The sequence below is a fragment of the Cibotium barometz genome, chromosome 34 (assembly GCF_041138505.1).
Source record: "Cibotium barometz isolate CiBa-2024 chromosome 34, ASM4113850v1, whole genome shotgun sequence".
Lineage (NCBI taxonomy): Eukaryota > Viridiplantae > Streptophyta > Polypodiopsida > Cyatheales > Cibotiaceae > Cibotium > Cibotium barometz.
Window position 1 is genome coordinate 38,791,445 of NC_141079.1, and position 21,148 is coordinate 38,812,592.

General features: G+C 38.2%; 1 protein-coding gene across 2 annotated transcripts; it reads right to left on the reverse strand.

Annotated features, from left to right (window-relative positions):
* Nucleotides 1-17,342: 17,342 nt before the first annotated feature.
* LOC147618999 (peptidyl-prolyl cis-trans isomerase-like) lies at nt 17,343-18,616 on the reverse strand. Of its 2 annotated transcripts, none has more exons than XM_086774205.1 (2): nt 18,470-18,616; nt 17,343-17,974 (listed from the first exon to the last, which is right to left on the reverse strand). In XM_086774205.1, the coding sequence occupies exon 2, from the start codon at nt 17,971-17,973 to the stop codon at nt 17,458-17,460; it is 516 nt and encodes a 171-aa protein (XP_086630331.1). In that variant the 5' UTR covers nt 17,974; nt 18,470-18,616; the 3' UTR covers nt 17,343-17,457. The 2 variants fall into 2 exon arrangements, with proteins under 2 accessions (XP_086630331.1, XP_086630332.1); XM_086774206.1 differs by lacking the exon at nt 18,470-18,616 and adding an exon at nt 18,071-18,445.
* Between the last annotated feature and the right edge of the window lie 2,532 nt (nt 18,617-21,148).

Sequence of the window (21,148 nt, forward strand, 5' to 3'; positions counted from 1 at the left end):
TATAAGATAAGAAAAATCACATTATCTTTTTGAAAAAGCAACAATTCTCCAAGAGATTTGATATTTTTAAAACAAGGAAAAGAAATAGCATCCTTTATCTTTCTTAATTAATGCTAATATCAAGGATTAATGTAAAAACCTATTTGTAAATGATTTGTAAGCTAACCTGGCCATTTCCTCCATGAGGAACTCCCAAGGGAAGAGTTAGGGCCGTGTTCGGAGCATTCCCTCTTAGGTCGTTGTGCATGTTCTCGAGGTAACATTTTGGTGTCTTCGAGGAGGAGCCATATTGTCCACTCTCTCGTAGCTTACATAATGCAAACTTAATGCTCTAGAGGGATTGCAATTTGGAGTCCGTTTGCTCACTTTATGAGCAAAAGACTCTTCCGTGGAAACCACCTCTTACAAAAGCGTGCTTGCTTAAGTCTCTTTATATAGGGGGTAAATAGTAAAGTGTCCTAGTAAAGTGTCCTTAAGCTGAGAGCAAGGGTGGCTATTGCTAGAAACGAGACCAAAGGAGGAGAGGAGGAGGGTTCCCCCTTAAGTCTATTCACACGAGGGGATAGCAGTGTAGGACATACCCTCCACAAGACAAGAGGGCTAGTTAAGAGAGCTTGCCAAGGAACGACCATTCCTATTCTTAACCCATGATCATACCTAAACGGCAACATATGGCTGTAACTCTTACTAATCCATGCTCGTACCTTCATAAGCGAATGCTCGTTCCTCTATGAGAAAGAATGGCCGTTCCTAAGCTCACAGAGGGAAAAAAGTTTCCTGCCCAAAGTGTCATTCTACACTATCTTTTGACGTATTCATGCACCTACACCTAGAGAAATTGGTGTAAAAAAACCCCTTGTTTGACGATGCTGAATCATCCTACGCACAGTCACTTGCTAGATATAATCCTTCGGTCAACACAGCATGGAGTTAAATGGTGTTGATGTGTTACAAATAAATCAATAATTAAAATACTTGGCCTAAGCTAAAATAAGGCATAAACCAAAGAATTTGATACTGCACACAACATGCAAATGGTGTTCATGTTCTATACACAAAATCACCATGCAAGACCTCAATTGGTACCCTCAGATGTGCGACACCTCATTTGTTACCCTCTATTATATATTGTCCACCCTTTAGCTAAATGGGGATTCTCGGATGCTAGTGTGCCATGCTAGTGAATTGGTATCGTTGGGTGACCCCACATTAAATACTAGTTATCTATACTAGTGTTATTGGTGTAGCTTGAGACCATGCTTAACGAGTGTATGTTGTTGAAGTGTAATAAGTAGTGCCATTCGTGATGATTGTGTGTGGTTGAAGTGAAACAAGTGGAGTATGCTAGACAACTGCACAAGTCAAAGTATAACAAGTGGTTTATATAAATGACATGCCATGCTAGATGATGTGTATAGTGATATGCTCAATGAAATGTAACAAGTAGTAAGACATGCCATGCTAGATGATGTGTAAAATGATACTCTCATAGAAATGTAACAAGTGGTAAGTGAATGTCGTGTTTGTGCTTATCAACGTTTCATATTTGGATTAATTATTAAGATAGCAATTTATTGGACTGACTAATATGTTTACGTTTGTGAGATAGGTAATGAGTAGTGCATGTGTCGCACATGGAGGATCTTGTCTATATCATCTCGGATTATTATTATTTCGTATTATTTTGTTGACCATGTGTCAAATAATTGTACATATTATTTATGTACACTTGTGCAATTGTTGCTATATTACTGGCACATGTGTTAGAAGAGTTTTGGCTATTTTAAACTTAGTGTGTGAACAAGCTCTAGTGCTTTAGTTATTTTTATAAAAGTGGAAAAGCAAGCCCTATTTTGTACGCACAACTATTATTAGCTCCTTGGGCTATATACCTTGAATACAATTCTCAAAATACTCATGTCGTGAAAGAAGGAGCTACACGCTTAAGCGAGGAGATTGCACGTAATAGTGTGTTGATGGTGATGTTTAGTCTATCATGTTTTATATTATGCTTTAATCTTGTCAATTTGATTCAAGTCTATGCTTTGTTACTTGATATGTATGTGAGTTTGGTTAATTATTCAAAAAGTACATTAGGTCTCGTGACAGTGGTATTAGAACTATGGGTACTTGTATTTGAAGAACAGAAAAGGAGAGAATCAAAACTATGATTTTCGGTGAAGTTTTTGGAGTAAAGGAAGCTTTTAAAAAAAAATCTCGATGGCTTCAACAATTGTTCTCACTCTCGTGGAGTCCAAAATTTGGAGAGAAGAAGCATAACAATCAAGAGAGACAACGACATATTGTGCAAGACCTTTGGGCACAAACAAAGGCAATTTTAACTATTGGGATAATGTTTTTCACAACACCCTTGCAAGAAAACCACTTCCCACCTTCTTAAAACCACTCTCTCCTTGAAAAAGCGGTTTTCTTTTCAATCCTTCACCAATTGGCAATCCAACCATATGAATTGATTCAGCAAGGGATAGAGATTATCGTTCTACTCTTAGTTTTGTAGGAGCTTCATCATCAAATTTTTCTATAATCAATAGCTATGAGGCTCATGGGGTTTCTTTTCCATCCCTAGACTGTTATCATGCTGCGTGCTTCTTCTTTTTTCTCTCTCGCCACAAATTTGTACTTTGAAATCACTCACAAAAATAATACTGACAAATGGAAATCATTCACTACCATGGTTCACACATAAACCATACATCACACATAATTAATCGGATTCACTCCCACATTGGATTCACTCATAATGTCTTCACATAATTAATTGGATTCACTCCCGCATTGGATTCATTCACAATACCTTTGCATAATTGGATTCACTCCCACATTGAATTCATTCATAATGTCTTCACATAATTAATTGGATTCAATCTCACATTGTATTCACTCATAATACCTTTGCATAATTGGATTCACTCACAATGCCTTTGCACGCATTGCATGTCACAGAGTTGATTGGATTCACTCACAATAAAACTCACACCACATGTCTAACACATCTTCACACATGTCGCACGTGTTGACAGAGTTGATCGAATTCACTCACAATCAACTTAACCCAAGATATTCTTTTCACTTGTTGGGTCACCTAACAATTAATAAATTAATTACTGTAACATTTTATGTACAAAAGTAATAAGGATCAAAATATACATTTGCATTATACTACTAAGTAGGCTTGACTTCAACATTCTCTTTTGTTTTGTCCATGGGATTCTAGAACACTCTGGAATGCCCTGGAACATTTCGAGATCTAGAACGTCCAGTTGGAACATTCCAAAACATTTGCTCACCCATTTATGGGCTGTTTTAGAAGATGTGGCATGGAACGTTGCAAACGACGAAAATATCGAAAACACGAACATGCGACCTGTTAGCCACTTGTCTATTTTTTAGTTCGTGCGACAAGAATTCTTGCATTAATACACTTAACCTTCCCTTTGTTGCTATTTGTTTGCAATATTGCCTTCTTGGTCTCGATGATAGCAATCTTTAATTAAACAATGTCGATGCTCGTTTAAATCCACACTACTCTCAAGGAACCTTGTCTTTTCCCAAAACATGTACATGAATGATCCCTTTGGTGATTGGTAACTAGTTTCTTTGGTTGTTTGATACGTTCATCGCTTCTCTATGCTTTGTTATGCGTTCGCTCTTGTCTTTCTAGAGTTCTTATGTTTTTCTCATGAATGTTACTTTCTAATGGTAAAATTATCCCTCATTACATACCTTTGTACAATTCTTTATTTTTTATATAGATCAAAACTTGCATAGGTGTATTTTCTCCAAAAGGCTCACCCAAGTTTTGTCTACCCACAATCTTCCATATTCATCTTCACAATGGTTTTGTCTACCCACAATCTTCCATATTCATCTTCACAATGGTTTTGATACAATGCCTACCAAAGGAGAATACCAATGACTATCTTCTTTAGGACATAAAAATGAAATTGGTGAATAGATGAAGCAAGACTTGAAGATGGGTTTTTGGGTCTTTATAAAGTCATTAGCAATTAAACCCCAAAGATTTTACAAGAGGGGATTAAGAAATTAAGTATTGGAAAGGATAGCTTGGCTTCAAGCAAACATAGGATTTGGTGTTAGTAGCTACTATATGACATGTACATATCTAAGAATATGTCCCTTTATTTTGGTAAGTGGATCAAAAACATTCTCACAATTGTAAAATTAGTTCTCACTCCAGGTCATCTAAAAATATAACATTTAGCTCAATCTAGTTTTTACACCAATGCTTTTTTTTCTAGTTTTTTGTGATCTATATATGTATTTCTAGTTCTAGATTCAAGTGTGTGTTATGGTCTCTTGGGTGGAAGTTTTTAATGCATTTTGAGACCTTAACATGATATAGGCCCAAAGAACCACATTGGTGGTAGCATAGATTCCATAGTCAATTGGGCCAATGGTGCTTCATGGGAGGACCTGACTTGTGCTATTCGGGTCCAAGATGCTCAATCTTGCTAATCCATGGTGGCACGACCATTACCAAATGCCAACATCACTTCTTTATCAAGGACCTAGAGGTGTGCACAAGCATAGAGGAGATTTGGGAAATTCTTTATTTGCACAAGGACGGCCATATCAATGGATGTTACACTGATTCTTGATCTAGCCAACATCCTAGGATCAACTAGAAAACTTTTAATAGGAACAGAAGAGCCTATGTCGTAGCCTTACCTCCCTTTAGGACCTCCAAGAAAAGATTTCAACCAGTGCTTGGGAGGGTTGACCACCCATATCACTCGTCGAGCCCATTGAGACTCGAAGTGTGGAATACTAAAACCATGCAAAATTCTTTTGGACCTAGGCTAGGGATGGAGTGACCAAAGATTTACTTGCCTTGACTAGGTTGCATCACCGTAGCTATGCAATCCATCATCTTTGTGGCACATGGTGACATCGGAACCCCCCTTGGGTCCCCAGCACTTCCACATACTTCTACCACTAACTTCTTTTAGCTAGTTTCATTAGTTGAGGACAAAACTCACCAAAATATTTGGCAACACTAAAGGATTGTTGTGTCACATGATCTACAAGGGGTTTAGTGCACTTGTTTGCTTGAAAGAATGGCTATTATGACTTGCCTTTGTGGCATTTGCAGCTTGTTGTTTAAAAAAGCACTAAACCCCTTGTAACTATTTGTTGCTTCTTAAGAGAATATGAAATCACACGCATAGTTAGTGGCCCTTGCTCCTTTTTTTCGCAATAAGCAATATACAATCATTCCCTTGCAATAGTTTTCTTGAGAGATCTTCTTCCCTCTTCTTGCTTGCTTGCATGCTATTGAATCTTTCTTACTTGATGGATGCATGCTAGATAGGTATGAATGTATACGCTTTTATAATAAAAATATTTCCAATATACATCTTTCTATGCATAGAAATTAATTCTAATGAAAATAACACTTTTATAATAAAAATATTTTCAATATGCATCTTGCTATGCATAGAATTAAAATAACACTTTTATAATACACAAACGGAGGGGATTACTCTTTTTGAATAACATAAAGATAAAACTTATTTTCACAAAATTTAAGAAAATTTTGCCATAACCTCCTTTGTATGGCTGACCATTTCTCAATTTTTACATTCTAAATCTACTTAGAATTTACCCCTAGATGAATTAAAACACTCTAATCTAATCAATTTTCACTTTTAAAGAGCAATCAATAGGAAAAGTTTAACTTATTTTGTTTGTTTCTCATTTTAGGATAAAGAAAGGTTGAAATTCTTAATGAAGGGGGAAGCCTTTCCATCAAGGCATAACATCCAATTTCACATTAAAAAAAATAAGAAATCAGAAAACCATATACTAGAATTTAAAAAAAGTAGAATTTCTAACTTACATGGAGTTTTGTGAGCTTTCCTTTGGCTTGAGGGATTGAGGGTTCTACTCTTGCTTGGATCAAGAGTAGCCACCAATTCTTTGTATTAGAGGAATTAGTCAAAAATAAGTGAATTATCAAAGAATTCAATGATTTTGGCTCTAGAGGAGAAGTAGAGTAATAGTGCATAAAACACTATTAAGCTTCTACAAAAAGGGAGGCTTCTATTTATAGGAAAAAATGAGCCTCTTACCAAGCAAACTGATTCTAGAAATTTTTAGATCAATTTTTGACCATTTTTTGGTCAGTTTAGCTTACTTTTTGGAACTAGACTTGAATTAGGAGAGAGAAGAGATGAAATATCTCATTATTTGAGAGTTTAAAACTCCACCACACATGTGAAATAGGCGCCTCCTTCATGAGGAAAATTCCCCACTCTGAAGTGTCAAAAATTTATTTTTTTAGTATTTCCTTTGGTCCTTAGTCCACTCTTCATCTTATGTGAGTATTTACTCATTTTTGGGGGGTTGTTCTTTATTTCTTCAATTTATCTCCTCCCTACATTTGGATTAATCTGATTGGTCCCTCAGAACCTTAATCTAAAATTTTCAAAAAATCTAGACTCTTAAGCTAAGGCCTTTTGAATAGATTATAATTTATTTCTAATGCACTTTCTGAAATTCTTTTTGAACTTCTGTTTCGGGGGAATTTATTTTAATAAGAAAGGATATTTTTCATCCAAAGATATCTAAAAATTGAGTTATCTCTCTCTAGAATATTTTCTCTCTAGGCCAAAACAGGTAGAAACAAGATCTTTTATTATTCTGAAAAGGGGATTGATTACAGGAGAAGATACTTGACATTTTGAGGGCTGGGGAGGAATCTTAAATTCTCTCCCACTTGAAAAATGCGAGATGTCCTCATCTCACAAACTGGGGGTAATCTCGCAACAGTTCGGCTTCTTTCTCCCAGGTGGTATCTTTAAAAGGATAGAACTTCCATTTGACCGATAATTCTCTCAGAATTCTGTTCTTGAGAACCTTCTCTTGAACATCAAGGATTTCTTCAGGTTGGAGTTCCATCTGCTCTTGGGTTGAAGAAGTTAAGATTTCATCATCACATGATTTGGGCTTGGTACATACTTTTTAAGTAGGCTGGCATGAAATACATTATGTACATGAGATGAGGAGGCAGGAGAAGCTCGTAGGCTAAGTCACCTACTTTCTTTGTAATCAAATATGGCCCACAATACCTGGGGGATAACTTCTTGCACTTCCCAAGAGATAGAGAACTTCTTTTGGGACATAGCTTAGCCACTTCTTGGATTCCCTGCCACCACAGCATGACCGTAGTATATCTTCGATTACTTGGTTCACCTTTCAGTTTGACCATCGGTCTCAGGGTGGTAAGCTGTGCTGAGATCCAAGAAAGTTCCTACTGCTTCGAAAAATGTAGTCCAGAATCTTGACGTGAACTTGGGATCTCGATCACTTACTATTCTCCTGGGTAGACCATGCAATCTGAAGATTTCCTTGAGGAACACTCTAGCCACGTCCACCGTAGTGTAGGTTTCTTTTACTGGAATCACATGGGCAAATTTGGTTAGTCTATCAACTACCATGAAGATGGAGTTATAACCTGATTGCACTGAAGGTAATCCAGTAATAAAATCTATACTGATACATTCCCACTTCATCTGGGGGATGTCTAATGGATGTAACTTCCCAGGCATTTTTTACTCTTTCTGCTTTGACTTTCTGACAAATCAGGCATTGACGTACATGATTAAGTACATCCCTTTTTAGTCCAGGCTAAAAGAAGCTTTTCTTCACAGACATGTAGATCTTGATGAAACCTGGATGTCTTGCAATAAGGCTGTCATGGGCTTCATTTAGAATTTGACCCTTAGTCCCCTCATCATTGGGAATGCATAGCCTGTGATTATACCTTGAACTCAGTTCAACTCCGAGGAGTTTTGCTTTCCTGCATAAGTAGGGTAGCAATAGGGCCAAAGAATCTATCCTGCATGATCTTCTCTCTTGCCTCATTAATCAATGGATTTGACACCACTGTAATTGTAAGCAAGGAAGCTTTTCTGTTGAGGGCATTTGCTACCACATTTTCTTTGCCTGGGCGGTACTTGATTTCAAAATCAAATTCTTGCAGGGTCTGCATCCACCTTCTTTGGCGCATGTTGAGATCCTTATAAGTGAACACTTTAAGCTCTGATGATCTGTCATCAAAGTGAATCTTTTACCCAGTAGGTAATGTCTCCACAACTTCAGGGCATATACTACTAAAAGTAGCTCCAGGTCATGGACAGCATAATTTCTCTCATGCGTTCTTAGTTTTCGGGATTCATAGGCCACTGCATGACCTTCTTGCATGAGTGCACCTCCCAGGGCAAAACCACTGGCATCAGTTAACACCTCAAAGGATAGAGAGAAATTTGGCAATTTCAGAACGGGATTGGTTTTACCAAGGCGATCTTCAGCTTATCAAAAGCACTCTCACACTTGGCAGACCATTGAAATGGTATATTCTTCTTGAGAAGATTAGTAAGGGGGGGAAGCTATGAGAGCATACTTAGGTATAAAAATTCTATACCAACCAGTTAGTCCCAAGAATCCTCTGACTTTTTTCACCGTCTTAGGTTCAGGTCAATCTATGATTGCTTGGACTTTAGCAGAATCTGGGGAAATCCCGTCTTTGGATACTAGGAAGCCCAAGTATTCAACATGGTCGGCAGAGAAAGTGTATTTGCTCTTTTTTGCAAAGAGTTGGTGCTTCCTTAGAATCTCAAGAACTTTTCGGACGCGAGCTTCATGGTCAGCTGCATTCTTTGAGTAAATCAGAATATCATCAAAGAAAACAAAAACAAAATCATCCAAGTATTCTCTGAGAATGTCCTGCATTAGGCGATTGAATGTAGCTGGGGCATTTGTCAAACCAAACAGCATGACTGTAAATTCATAGTGCCCATACCGAGTATTGAGGACTGTCTTCGGGATATCTTGCTCATTAATCCTGATCTGATAATACCCTGATTTGAGATCTATCTTTGTGAAGATCTGGGCTCCACTTAACCTGTCCAAAATCTCATCAATTCTAGGGATAGGATACTTATTCTTAACTGTCAGCTGATTGAGACCTCTGTAGTCCACACAGAGTCTTAGCGTTCCATCTTTCTTTTTCTAAAAGAGAACTGGCGCTCCCCAAGGTGAAACACTGGGTCTTACAAATCCTTGTTCTAACAGCTGTCTAAGCTGTTCCTTGAGTTCGATGGCTTCAGGAACTGGCATTTTGTACGTGCGTTGGGCTACTGGCTGAGCTCCGGGGATCAATTCTATCACATGATCTACTTCCCGAATCGGAGGCATCTCAGTTAGCTCTACTGGGAATAAATCATCATATTCACTTAACCATTCTCGTTCTTTAGCCTTTAACTTTGTGTCTACCGGATTCATTTTGATAACATAAATGAGCTGCTTCTTTCTAAGTCCTTTTAGTAACTTAGAAGCTTTTACTAATTGCAGACTTGGGGATCCTGAAATTCCGGTTCCTTGAACTTTGTTTCCGTGAAGGTCACGGAAGGAAATGGTTCCATTATGACAGTGAATGTCAGCTTGATTTTTGTGGAGCCAATCCTTTCCAAGGATCCTGTTGAAAACTCCCAAAGGTATGACTCTGAATTGACAATCAGTTATATTACCATCTAGATTGAACTAAATACGATCTGTCGTGAGTGAAAAGGATCTTCCCACTGGTCAATTCAACTTGCATAGGTCTCCCTGATTTCTGATCTAAGACTAGCTTACGCAAGCATCTAGGGGAAATAAATGAATGAGTACTGTCTGAATCAATCAAAAGCTTAAAAGGCTTACCCTGATACTCAGTTGGAGTATGAATGACGGAGAATTGACGATTTGGTCATTGGTTTTCAATTGCTACATAAATCTGTCCTCTTTCCTCTTTCCTCTTCCACTACTTCTACTATTGTGACTACTCTGGCTATTGCAGATTGGGGCGAAACTCTTTCTCTTTGGTTAGCCCAGTTTTGGGAATGAGTTCTGAGACTACTCTGAACAAAGGCAGATGGCTGAGTTGGAGTTCTCCTGGGATTGCCTTGATTTTTGCGAGACGGCCCTGATTTGACTGATACAAAGGGATTGGTCCTTGCACTCTTGGTCCTTGACTTTCTTGTCTCCTTGACATGGCAGGAGTCGGACAGTCTTTCAACTGGTGACCAAAACCCTAACATCCAATACACCGGTTCTCACTTCTGAGCTCATCCCTCTGAATCCTTGAAATAGGTGGGATTCTTGAGAAAGTGTTCTGTGGGGGGAAGGGTCTTCCTTCACTTCTGAATCTCCCAGTATCCTGATTCTGATTTGGGCCTTGTTGCCTCTTTGGGGGTGAAAAGTTTGAAGTACTTCCTGGGGTTTGGAATCTTTTAAAGTTAGAGGGTGCAGGCTTTGGCAGAATCTTAACAACAAAGGCTTTAGCAAAGTCCTTTGCCATTCTTACAGCTTCGGCCATTGAGACAGGTTTGGCATTCTTCACTAAGGTGTCCAATGGCTCGTTCATTCCTCGAATGAATCTGGCCATCAGCTGCTCTTCATCCAATTGTGGGGAATATTTGAGGGGAGAAGGGCAAAGGCCTGATGGTACTCTTCAATTGTCCGGTTATCCTGCTTTAGTTCTAAGAACTCATTCATTCTGGTTTTAAGGAAGCCCAGAGGACAGAACCTTTTCCTGAGGTATGCTTTAAGATCTGACCAGGTCTGGGTATTTTTGTCGAGACGGTTTGTCTCGTAATGGTTCCTCCATGCGACCCTGGCCGTTTCCACAATCTTTAATCTGGCGAGAGCCATCTTGCCTCTCTCGTTATAGCCAGTTACATCAAAGTATTCTTCCATTGCCTCAATCCACTTTTCCACTACTTCTCCTAACTGCTTCCCTTCACCTTTGAAGGGACCAGGTTGGGATCTGTGCAGGGCTTTACGAACATCCGGATCTAACTCTTCCTCATCGGTTAGAGAATTCGGTTGCCTTGCACGGACCGCGCGCCTCATGATTATGACAAAACGAGATTTTTGTCAACTTAACTTTGACAACAGATTTATGATTATTTAATTTTTACGATTTATTCTTTAAACAGATAATTATTTCATCATACTTCTTGAAACAAGATTTACTCTGATAATTTTATTAACCATATTCACAATCATGAAAATAATTTGAATTTTTTTTTACAAAACATCGTTTATTATCAAAAGTTTGAGATATATACATAGAGTATCACGGCTCCAAAGTCACTGCCTCAATCGCATACGCATAAAGAAGCGAAACTGCGAAGGAGACATGCCATGATAAACAAGATTCATCACTGAAAGAGGTGCTGTAATTCTACTTCTAGGGGATAAAGCGGCTAAGAAGCCTAAAAACTCAGCAAAAAATTCTAAAATTCTTGGGTGAATGATTAAAGAGTTGTACATAATGAACAACCCCTAGTCTTATCAAGATCATGGCTAAGGAAATATTTTGCCTGAGTCTCTAACGCTGATTGGTATTGATATTAATACATCTTCCTCCTCCAGAGAACCACATATACCGACGTCACTCTATAAGATCAGGGAAGTATAGATCGTCAAAGTGACAGGCAAGCCTCACTTTGCTTACACGGGTTGCTTACACGGGTTGTAGCGGAGTTGACGAGATGTTTGAAGGCAAAGGCGATCATATCTTGACTCTGGGAATTTCAAACATAATCTTAGGAAGTGAAAATAGTTTTTTTTCGCAGATTTACTTTAGAATTTTAGGCAGTTTGTGCTGCTGTTTCATAAGTTTACAACAGTGCTTTGATACCAACTGTGAGATTCCACTGCCCTCTCTACGCACCGGATTCCCGGTTGGTAGCAGCGGAAGTAGCTTCCTCTTGCGCGGGGTAGGGTTTCCCACTCGGGGCCTCGCCCTCGAATGTCCGGACACAAGACTAATCTGGTGATCATTCCGAAACCGAAACCGAAAAAATTTTCCTTGCCCAAAAAACGGGGACGATTCCACTTTTTGAAATTTCTTAACGAATTTTCTAACGGGGTCAAGAGACTAAACTAACCTTCATCTGATTAAACCAGATAGAAGGAAAACTATTACAAACTTAACTTGAAGAAATCAAAGCTTTTTTCTTAATTAAATCAAGCACAGCCGTTGATCTATTCATTTGAGAAGTCTTCGGGTTATTATTTAACTATTCGAGTTCTAATCGTATTCTTATTGTTTAATTTCATTATTAAAACTCTACTGATTCCAGCCTAACCCCATCCGGCCCATGGGTTAGCCACCACCCTACCACTGGAATCGGTAGAACCAAACAATTACTCATCCACCCATAATTAAATGCCTTTCTTAACTTTAGCTTTAGAAAACAGATACGCACTCCTCTTTAAAAATGGAACTTATAAAATGATCCATTGAATAAACAGTTATTGATTATAGATAACTCAAAATTTTCATTCAGTTCCTTGTTTCTTAAAAACAGGTATTACTCTGAACTCTCCGTCGAGACCAGCTGGTCAGCAACCGAACTTCCCTTAGAAAAACACATATACCAAATGCTCCCTCCAACATTCTGGCATAAGACAGTCCTTTAAGAAAACAGGGTTTCTATGCAAGTTTTCAATTTTGATTTTCTTTTGAATACAATGAGTATATCTTAGATCCGTATCCAAGACTTCTAGTTTGCTTGGTTAGAGGCTCATTTTTTTCTATAAATAGAAGCCTCCCTTTTTGTAGAAGCTTAATAGTGTTTTATGCACTGTTACTCTACGTCTCCCCAGAGCCAAAAACATTGAATTCTTTGATAATTCACTTGTTTTTGACTAATTCCTCTTAAAAGTGTTATTTTCATTCTATGCATAGAAGATGCATATTGAAAATATTTTTATTATAAAAATATTATTTGATTAGAATTAATTTCTATGCATAAAAAGATGTATATTAGAAATATTTTTATTATAAAAGCGTTATTTTCATTAGAATTAATTTCTATGCATAAAAAGATGCATATTAGAAATATTTTTTTATAAAAGTGTTACTTTCATCAATATTAATTTTTATGTATAAAGTAATGCATAAAAAAATTATTATAAAAGTGTTACTTTTATCAAAATTAATTTTTATGCATTAAAAAAAATTATTATAAAAGTGTTACTTTCATCAAAATTGATTTTTATGCATAAAATTTTTTTTATTATAAAAGTGTTACTTTCATCAAAATTAAATTTATGTATAAAATGATGCATAAAAGAATTTTTTTATTATAAAAGTGTTACATTAACCAAATTTGATTTTTATGCATAAAGTGATGCATAAAAGAATTTTTTTATTATAAAAGTATTACTTTCATTAAAATTGATTTTTATGTATAAAATGATGCATAATTTTTTTTTAAAATTATAAAAGTGTTACTTTCATCAAAAATTAATTTTTATACATAAAATGATGCATAAATTTTTTTTTTTTTATTATAAAAGTGTTACTTTTATCAATATTGATTTTTATGTATAGTGATTAATAAAAAGATTTTTTTAATTATAAAAGTGTTACTTTCATCAAAATTGATTTTTACGCACAAAATGATCCATAAAAGAATTTTTTTAATTATAAAAGTGTTACTTTCATCAATATTGATTTTTATGCATAAAATGATGCATAAAATTTTTTTTTTAATTATAAAAGTGTTACCTTCACCAATATTGATTTTTATGCATAAAGTGATGCATAAAAGATTTTTTTATTATAAAAGTGTTACTTTCATCAAAATTATTTTTTATGCATAAAGTGATTTTTTAATTATAAAAGTGTTACTCTCATCAAAATTGAATAGATGCATAAATTGATGCATAAATGATTTTTATATCAAAATTAGAGTTCTCTTTAATTTTATGTTTAATTTTTATAAATATAATTGATAAATGAATAAGTAAATACTATGTGAGAAAATTTTATCATTTCATATTCACTCGGATGGTAATGAGAAAACTCGGAAAAAAAAACTATCGAAGTTAGTAATTGAAATATCACCGCTTTTGAGAAAGATAGTTCAGGAAGAACCTTACCAGACTCAAATCCTGAATCAAGCCAGACCAAACTCCTTTGTCAGTTTCAAGAAAAGACGATGTGACCAGTTCAAGAAAAATACACTCAAATCACCCACCAAATCTGGAACTAAGTTGAGACCCTTTGATTTTGATATGAGGATCAAGGTTACAGAATTCGAGGAATTCTGTTTGGAATTCAGACATGCGATCTAGAAGTCTTGGATACGGATCTAAGATATACTTATTGTATTCAAAAGAAAATCAAAATTGAAAACTTGCATAGAAATCCTGTTTTCTTAAAGGACTGTTTTATGCCCAAAAGTTGGAGGGAGCATTTGGTATATGTGTTTTCTTAAGGAAAGATTCTAGAATTTTTCAGATTAGTTTGATCAATTTTTGATCATTTTTTGATCAGCTTAGCTTACTTTTTGAAACTGGACTTAAATTAGGAGAGAGGAGAGATGAAATATCTCATTATTTGAGAGTTTAAAACTCCACCACATATTAAATAGGCGCCTCCTTCATGAGAAAAAATCCCCACTCTAAGGTGTCAAAATTTTATTTTTTAGTATTTTCTTTTGTCCTTAGTCCACTCATCATCTTATGTAAGTATTTACTCATTTTTAAGAGAGTTATTCTTTATTTCTTCAATTTATCTCCTCTCTATATTTGGATTAATCTGATTGATCCCTCAGGACCTTAATCTAAAATTTTTAAAAAATCTGGACCCTTAGACTAAGACCTTTTAAACAGATTATAATTTATTTCTAATACACCTTTTTAATTTCTTTTTGAACTTTTGTTTCAAGAGAAATTATTTTAATAAAAAAAGATATTTTTTCATCCAAAGATTTAAAAACTAAGTTCTCTCTAGAACATTTTCTCTCTAGACCAAAACAGATAGAAACAATATCTTTTATTATTTTGAAAAGGAGATTGATTACAAAGGAAGATACTGCACATCTTGAGGGTTGGGGAGGAATCTTACACACTTATGGAGTGGCCTTTGCCCCACTGTTGAGAAACACCTCCACTTGCGAAGCGGATTGAACACCCTAGACATTCAATATAAGATTAACTCACCCACCTCCCCTCAAGCCACTTCCTTGGAACACAATCTCACATATATGAAACCATATTTGAGTTCGGAATTAGTCCAAACAATAGGATCCTAACTAGGCTTACTGTAAAACCCCCACCTCCTCCTCATGTAATAGGAGAGGCTTGTGGGCCTCAACAGAGGTGCCAATCATAGCTTCGCCATTGACTCGGACTCTCACAAACCAGCATGCGTTCTCACAGCACAAGGTGCTCCTGGCTATCTTCAACATCCAAGAGGACTGCCCCCTCTTACTTTTGAAGCTGGCAACCTCAGCCCACTACATCCATAATTCTCTCTCTCACAGGACAACTATTCTTTACCCGTTTCCAACAGGTGAGAAGTTTCCATGATTAGATGACACATTGAAGCCTGCCCTCTTGAGGTTGTTGATGACGCATCCCAGCACTTGCAAGTTTGGGGGAACTACCTAGTTGCCTCTCACCCACAATCCGAAGGCGCTCCACATTCCAGTCTTTCAATACTTGGCCTAGCCAGGACACCTCTTCCTAGAGCACATGGTTGGCTATTGCAGGGCATCCAACTTCATGCAATCACTATTGTGCCCTCAAAAGAGTTGAGAGCACCACCATCTTTAGGAGCAGCTCCACTTTTCATGGTTGATAGTCCAGGTCTTGCCCTTCAGATCACACTTGTAGGTTTTGGTCATCCCTACCTTTCGGTCCCCAAATGGACCTTCTAGTTCATTGTGAGCCAAAGGTGGGAGCTCATCAAAAGCACTGCCACCTAGAGCACATTGCCAGGAGTATTAGCGGATCCATCAGCCCACCGGAGCGAAGTCTATCTGCAAACATCATCCACAACCTGAAGAAATGGTAGCATCTCACAAGCAAGCTGCCTCAGATACAGCAACACTGCAAAACTTTTTTTACACGTTTAAGAGTCTAAGCCTGTGCTGGAGGCACATTCGCGCAGCTGAGAATGAGAGGAAAAAGCCAAAGCATCTAACACACATGACTTCCAAATATTCCAGACTGAGGAAATAATAATCCTCCTTTTCATTGCTATGCCATTTATCATGTTCTCAAAAATAGAGCATGTACTGCATTATTAAATGCCAAAACGGTAGAAGGTGCCAATTAGTTCAAACTATCACTAATGCCACAGACATTTACTCGATACACCGTATCCCTTAATAATGATTGAAATTATGCTAATAGTGTACTCATTATACGACGGAAAAGATTGAACCCAAGCATTTCAAAAACACACGACCCGTAATGCGAATTCAAAAGATAGCTTAAGCTAAGCAAACCTTTTTAACCATAACATTGACCAAAAAGAAGTGTAAAAAGAGAGGAGGGCCAATGCTCTTGACCTTGTACCTTACTACATGCAAATATGAGAGCCCTTATCCTATATTCTACCCATGTGTGTCAGTCCATTTCCAAACCAAAAGTTACAATATGCGTAAGTTCAGACAAACACATTTGCTACTCTACACACAGAAAGACAGATCCTGTTCATCCATTTGCATACACACTTCCTCATTGTTCAACTGGCTCAAATGGTTTTGGAATATGGCATAGAAACAGACCACAAATCAGAAAAACCAACATATGGACTTCCAATATTGACTAAATATTCAGTCTACTATGCTTCACTGTACACAAGCAAAAATTTACCAGCAAAGACACGTAATAGACTTTGGAAAGGCTCTTAGAACTGCATGGTCCTGCCACTAGGAGGACCTAAGCACCTTTGATTGGGCTTAACAATCCTTCATCGTCTATTATGATACAATCTCACACATGGGTTATCTGCATAAACACATTTGAACCAGACCTCCACATGCATGTTAGCATGCGCTATGGGCAGAATTGCAATGCCATGGTACTTCTGCACCTCCAGATCCTGGTCTACAAGACAATATGTAGCTCTAGACTAGGCACTCAGTTGGATCACTCCCCTCACAATCATTGGTTGGCCATCAAGCCATGTGCCAATCTGACGCCATTCATCACCCCAATGAGAGGGTGAGAAGAATCTCTTCACTACCACAAAAATGGACAACCTTCCCAAAGACGAGGGTATTGAATACCAGAACCAACGGAATAATGTAACATAGCAGATTCATTGAATTAATCTTACCACGGAGCAATACAGGCTACATCTATCTTACTCAAAGGTGACATGTCAGAAACAAAGAGATAACATATATCTTGCACCACAAAATGCGATGTGACTACCTTCACCAACACCTACTCAAGACAGACATGTCAACAGGAACATTAAGTTCCCATAATCTCTGCAATCCATGTAATTGAAAAAGTAGTTATATTAATTCTAAAGTAGAGAGCTCTTCAGTGCTCGATTGGTTTATTTATTTTTAAGGCACATGCGAACACATGTATGCTTCTGGGGTGTTCTTACGCTCAAAGCTGACCACAGTCGGTAATGACAACAGGCTTGGACACCTTCCCAGACTCAGAACCCACCGCCTCAATGGCTTCCACAACCGACATACCCTCAACAACTTGCCCAAACACAACATGCTTATTATCCAACCAGGGGGTGGCAACAGTGCAGAGGAAGAACTGGGAGCCATTGGTATTGGGACCAGAATTAGCCATGGACAAAACCCCAGGGCCATGGTGCTTCCTCTGAAAATTCTCATCAGCAAACTTGTTGCCATAGATGGACTCTCCACCAGTACCGTTGCCTCTGGTGAAGTCCCCACCTTGGCACATGAAGTCGGGGATGACCCTGTGGAATGTGGAGTTCTTGAAGTGAAGAGGTTTACCTTGCTTTCCAACCCCTTTCTCACCTGTGCACAGAGCACGGAAATTCTCGGCAGTCTTCGGAGTAGTGTCAGCGAAAAGCTCCATCACAATTCTACCGGATGGATTGCCACCAATGGTGATGTCAAAGAAAACTCGAGGGTTTGACATCCTGCAACAATGCGAGCACATATCAGCATGCTTTGTTATATGAGCGTACACATGGTACGCAGAAGAAAAAAACCCAGAGCTGTGTCGTGGTTGAAACCTTAGGAGCAAATGGTTTCAGAAAGCACAGGCCCAAACCCGACCCTAGCCCTGACCTTGAAAGCCGTTCAATACAGAACCCAAAAAACCCTAACCCTAAACCTACCCCCTAACCCAAACGACCATACCCCTTACCCGAACCAAAACCAAACCCTGACCCTAACCCCGAACCAAAACCCAAAAAACCCTAACCCTGCCCTAACGTAGACCAGATGACCATAGCTGCGGCGCAAGTAAAATTAAGTGATCTGCCTCGGATATCTTCAAAAAACACAAAATGCAAGGGAACAAAATCAGATTACTTCCAATTCCGCGAACAGATAGTACGCAGAGCAGATTATCCCACAACACTGATCAGACTAAAAAGCACACATTTGAGAAGAGGTGGGGACACAGTTACCTGACGAAAACTGGAAGGGATGCTGGTGGATCGAGCGTTCAAAATGCTAGATCAGGCTGAGAGGTTTGCGGCAAGAGGAAAGTGGTACAATCCGCAACCCTAATGGACAAGTTTACATCGATTGAGCAGAATATGCCTTGGTATATCTTCATCTTCATTAGTTGAAACTTTATCTGCACGTGATAGTCCTCATTGAGTGAGCGTCGCATCACTAACGATATCCACATTCCATTATTTTTGCTATTCCTTTTTAAAAAAAAAAGTTTGGCTGGAATTAGATAGAACAACACACACCCCCTACATGCCACCGCTATTCCATTGGTAGCACCGAGAGGAGGCTCCACATGTCAGCTTTGCTTTCTAGGCGTGGCCACTTATTTTCGCTATTCCAGTGGCAGCACCCGGAGCATGCTCCATGTGCTAGCTCGCTTTCCCCCGCCAGTCCCTCAAGTGTGGCCACCTGAGGCTTACGCTCACGTACACGATGCTTCTCAAAGTATCCCTCCCAACAAGTGTTACTGATCTCACTGTAATCATTGATCGTTGTAATAGTTATGACCACCTTGCCCCTCGCCATTCGCATCCCTTCCTTCCTCAACGGCTCCTACCTCCTTTGTCACCAGCAACAACGCCACCCCCACAAGCTCACCATGCGACAACTACGTTTCCATCAGCTACCGTCGCCTACTCGCCCCTCGCCTCTTTGTGTCACAATTCATGGTTGTCCTCGACATCACCAGCTTCTTAGCTCCCTTCACCTTAGCCATCCCCTTCCTTATAAACACATAAGGTATCCCTCTCTCTCTCTCTCTCTCTCTCTCTCTCTCTCTCTCTCTCACACACACACACACACACACACAGTTTTTGAGCCTTGCTAACATTTTGATGTTGTACATGTGTTCATAGGCTAAGTACCATGCATCATCGAAGTCTGTAAATCACCATGTAAAATACATTCTTTACATCCATTTGGTGTAAAGACCATCCCTTAGCTCAGCCTTAGCAATTGAACATTTAGAGCTCACTTGTGAAGATGGGGTAAGAGGAGTGTTGAAATATGGTGCCCGTCATGCCATGTATGGGGCACATGTATGTGGGAGTAAGGTAGAAGAGGCTTAGGATGTTATGAAATTGGAATAGATGCAAGCTAAGGTTATTTGGGGATGTGAATGGATGAATGTAAAAGGTGGTCAATGTTTAAAAAGTAGGCACATGGCAGGTGCAAGGGTGCACACAAGGCATATCAGCATTTATAAACACATGGATGGCATAAGTGTGCATAGAACATGTGGATGAGAGCTACATATGGATGTATCAAGCTCATTCTTATAATGCAAAAACGTGATGTTTTGATTAGCCTTGGCTTGTACTCTATTAATGTTGATATCATGCTCTAATGATGTCTTCTTTCATCTTTTATCCACCATAGCTCACTCTTGCCACTCTCACACACTCCATAGCCACCTCAAATGATGTATTTTCTCAACTTGGTATCAGAGCTAGCCTCACCATTACATGATTAGTCTCAGCATTAGTAGTATTATCAAGATTAATTAAGCTATTCAGTAATTACAAGTAACCTTATCCATTAGTTCATGTAGTGGCTGCATTTGAAAAACGTGGTTCTCCATATTCTCCCCTTCTAGGAGAATGTAGAGCATCTTATGGTGACCACATACACTGGAGGAATCGAGCAAAGTTCTCAAAACATTTATGTGAGTACAACTATCTCGATTAACTACTCAAAGTTACCTATATTTTTCTTAGGATTAGTGAGTTAGTAATCTTAATCTTGATTAGCATCCAAATCTGAGCTAAATTTGTCCAAATCATTGTAAGGCAGTTGACACTGCTAAGATACGACTATAAATCTCAATAAGACCCTCCTCATTGAGCCATGGCTACCCAAATCCTAGTGGATAAATTTAAGTGGTGAAGGATTCCATACATGGCAAACAAAAGTCATGTATCTACTTATGCAAAAGGAGCTTTGGGGGTAGTAAATGTTGAAATATGTAAGCTTGGTTTATGCGTGTGTGGGAAAGCACCCAAGGTACAAGATATTGTGGAAAGATAAGAATGCCACATATGATATTGTATGATGTGTGAATGTTGAGAGCCACATAAAAGAATGTGGAAAAGGGAGTGCCACATGGCATGATGATGTGTAAAGTGGGATAAGGCTAGAAGGCTTATATCATTTTATGGTTTACAATATATTGCAATAAAGCTATAGTTGAGTGTGCAATCTCTCTCTCTCTCTCTCTCTCTCTCTCTCTCTCTCTCTCTAGTCATGGAGTTTCTTGTGTGGTTTAACCCACCTTAATCTTTATGCTTAATATATGTTTATCCACCATGATCAACCCCATATTAGGATTGTCAACATGGTATCAGAGCTAGGGTGGCCCCTTGATCATGGTGCTTATGTATGTGTATTAGTTTATGTGCTCATTTGATTAAGCATATTTTCCATTTTAGCATTTCTATTATGAGAAAATTCTACACTCATCGTTATGGATTGCATTTAGAGTCTTGAAAGCTGCTCATAGAGATTTGGAGATTATGGTGCTGCCATACGAAGCTGAAATGAAGATTTTAGCAATATGAAGTCTTCATCAACATTAAAGAAGTTGCCCAAGAGAGTTGCAAATAGGAGTTTTGCAACATGGAGAGCCTGCT

What these genes read in the sequence shown, in the direction of transcription:
- LOC147618999 (XM_086774205.1), bottom strand. Translation starts at nt 17,973, where the DNA reads ATGTCAAACCCTCGAGTTTTCTTTGACATCACCATTGGTGGCAATCCA.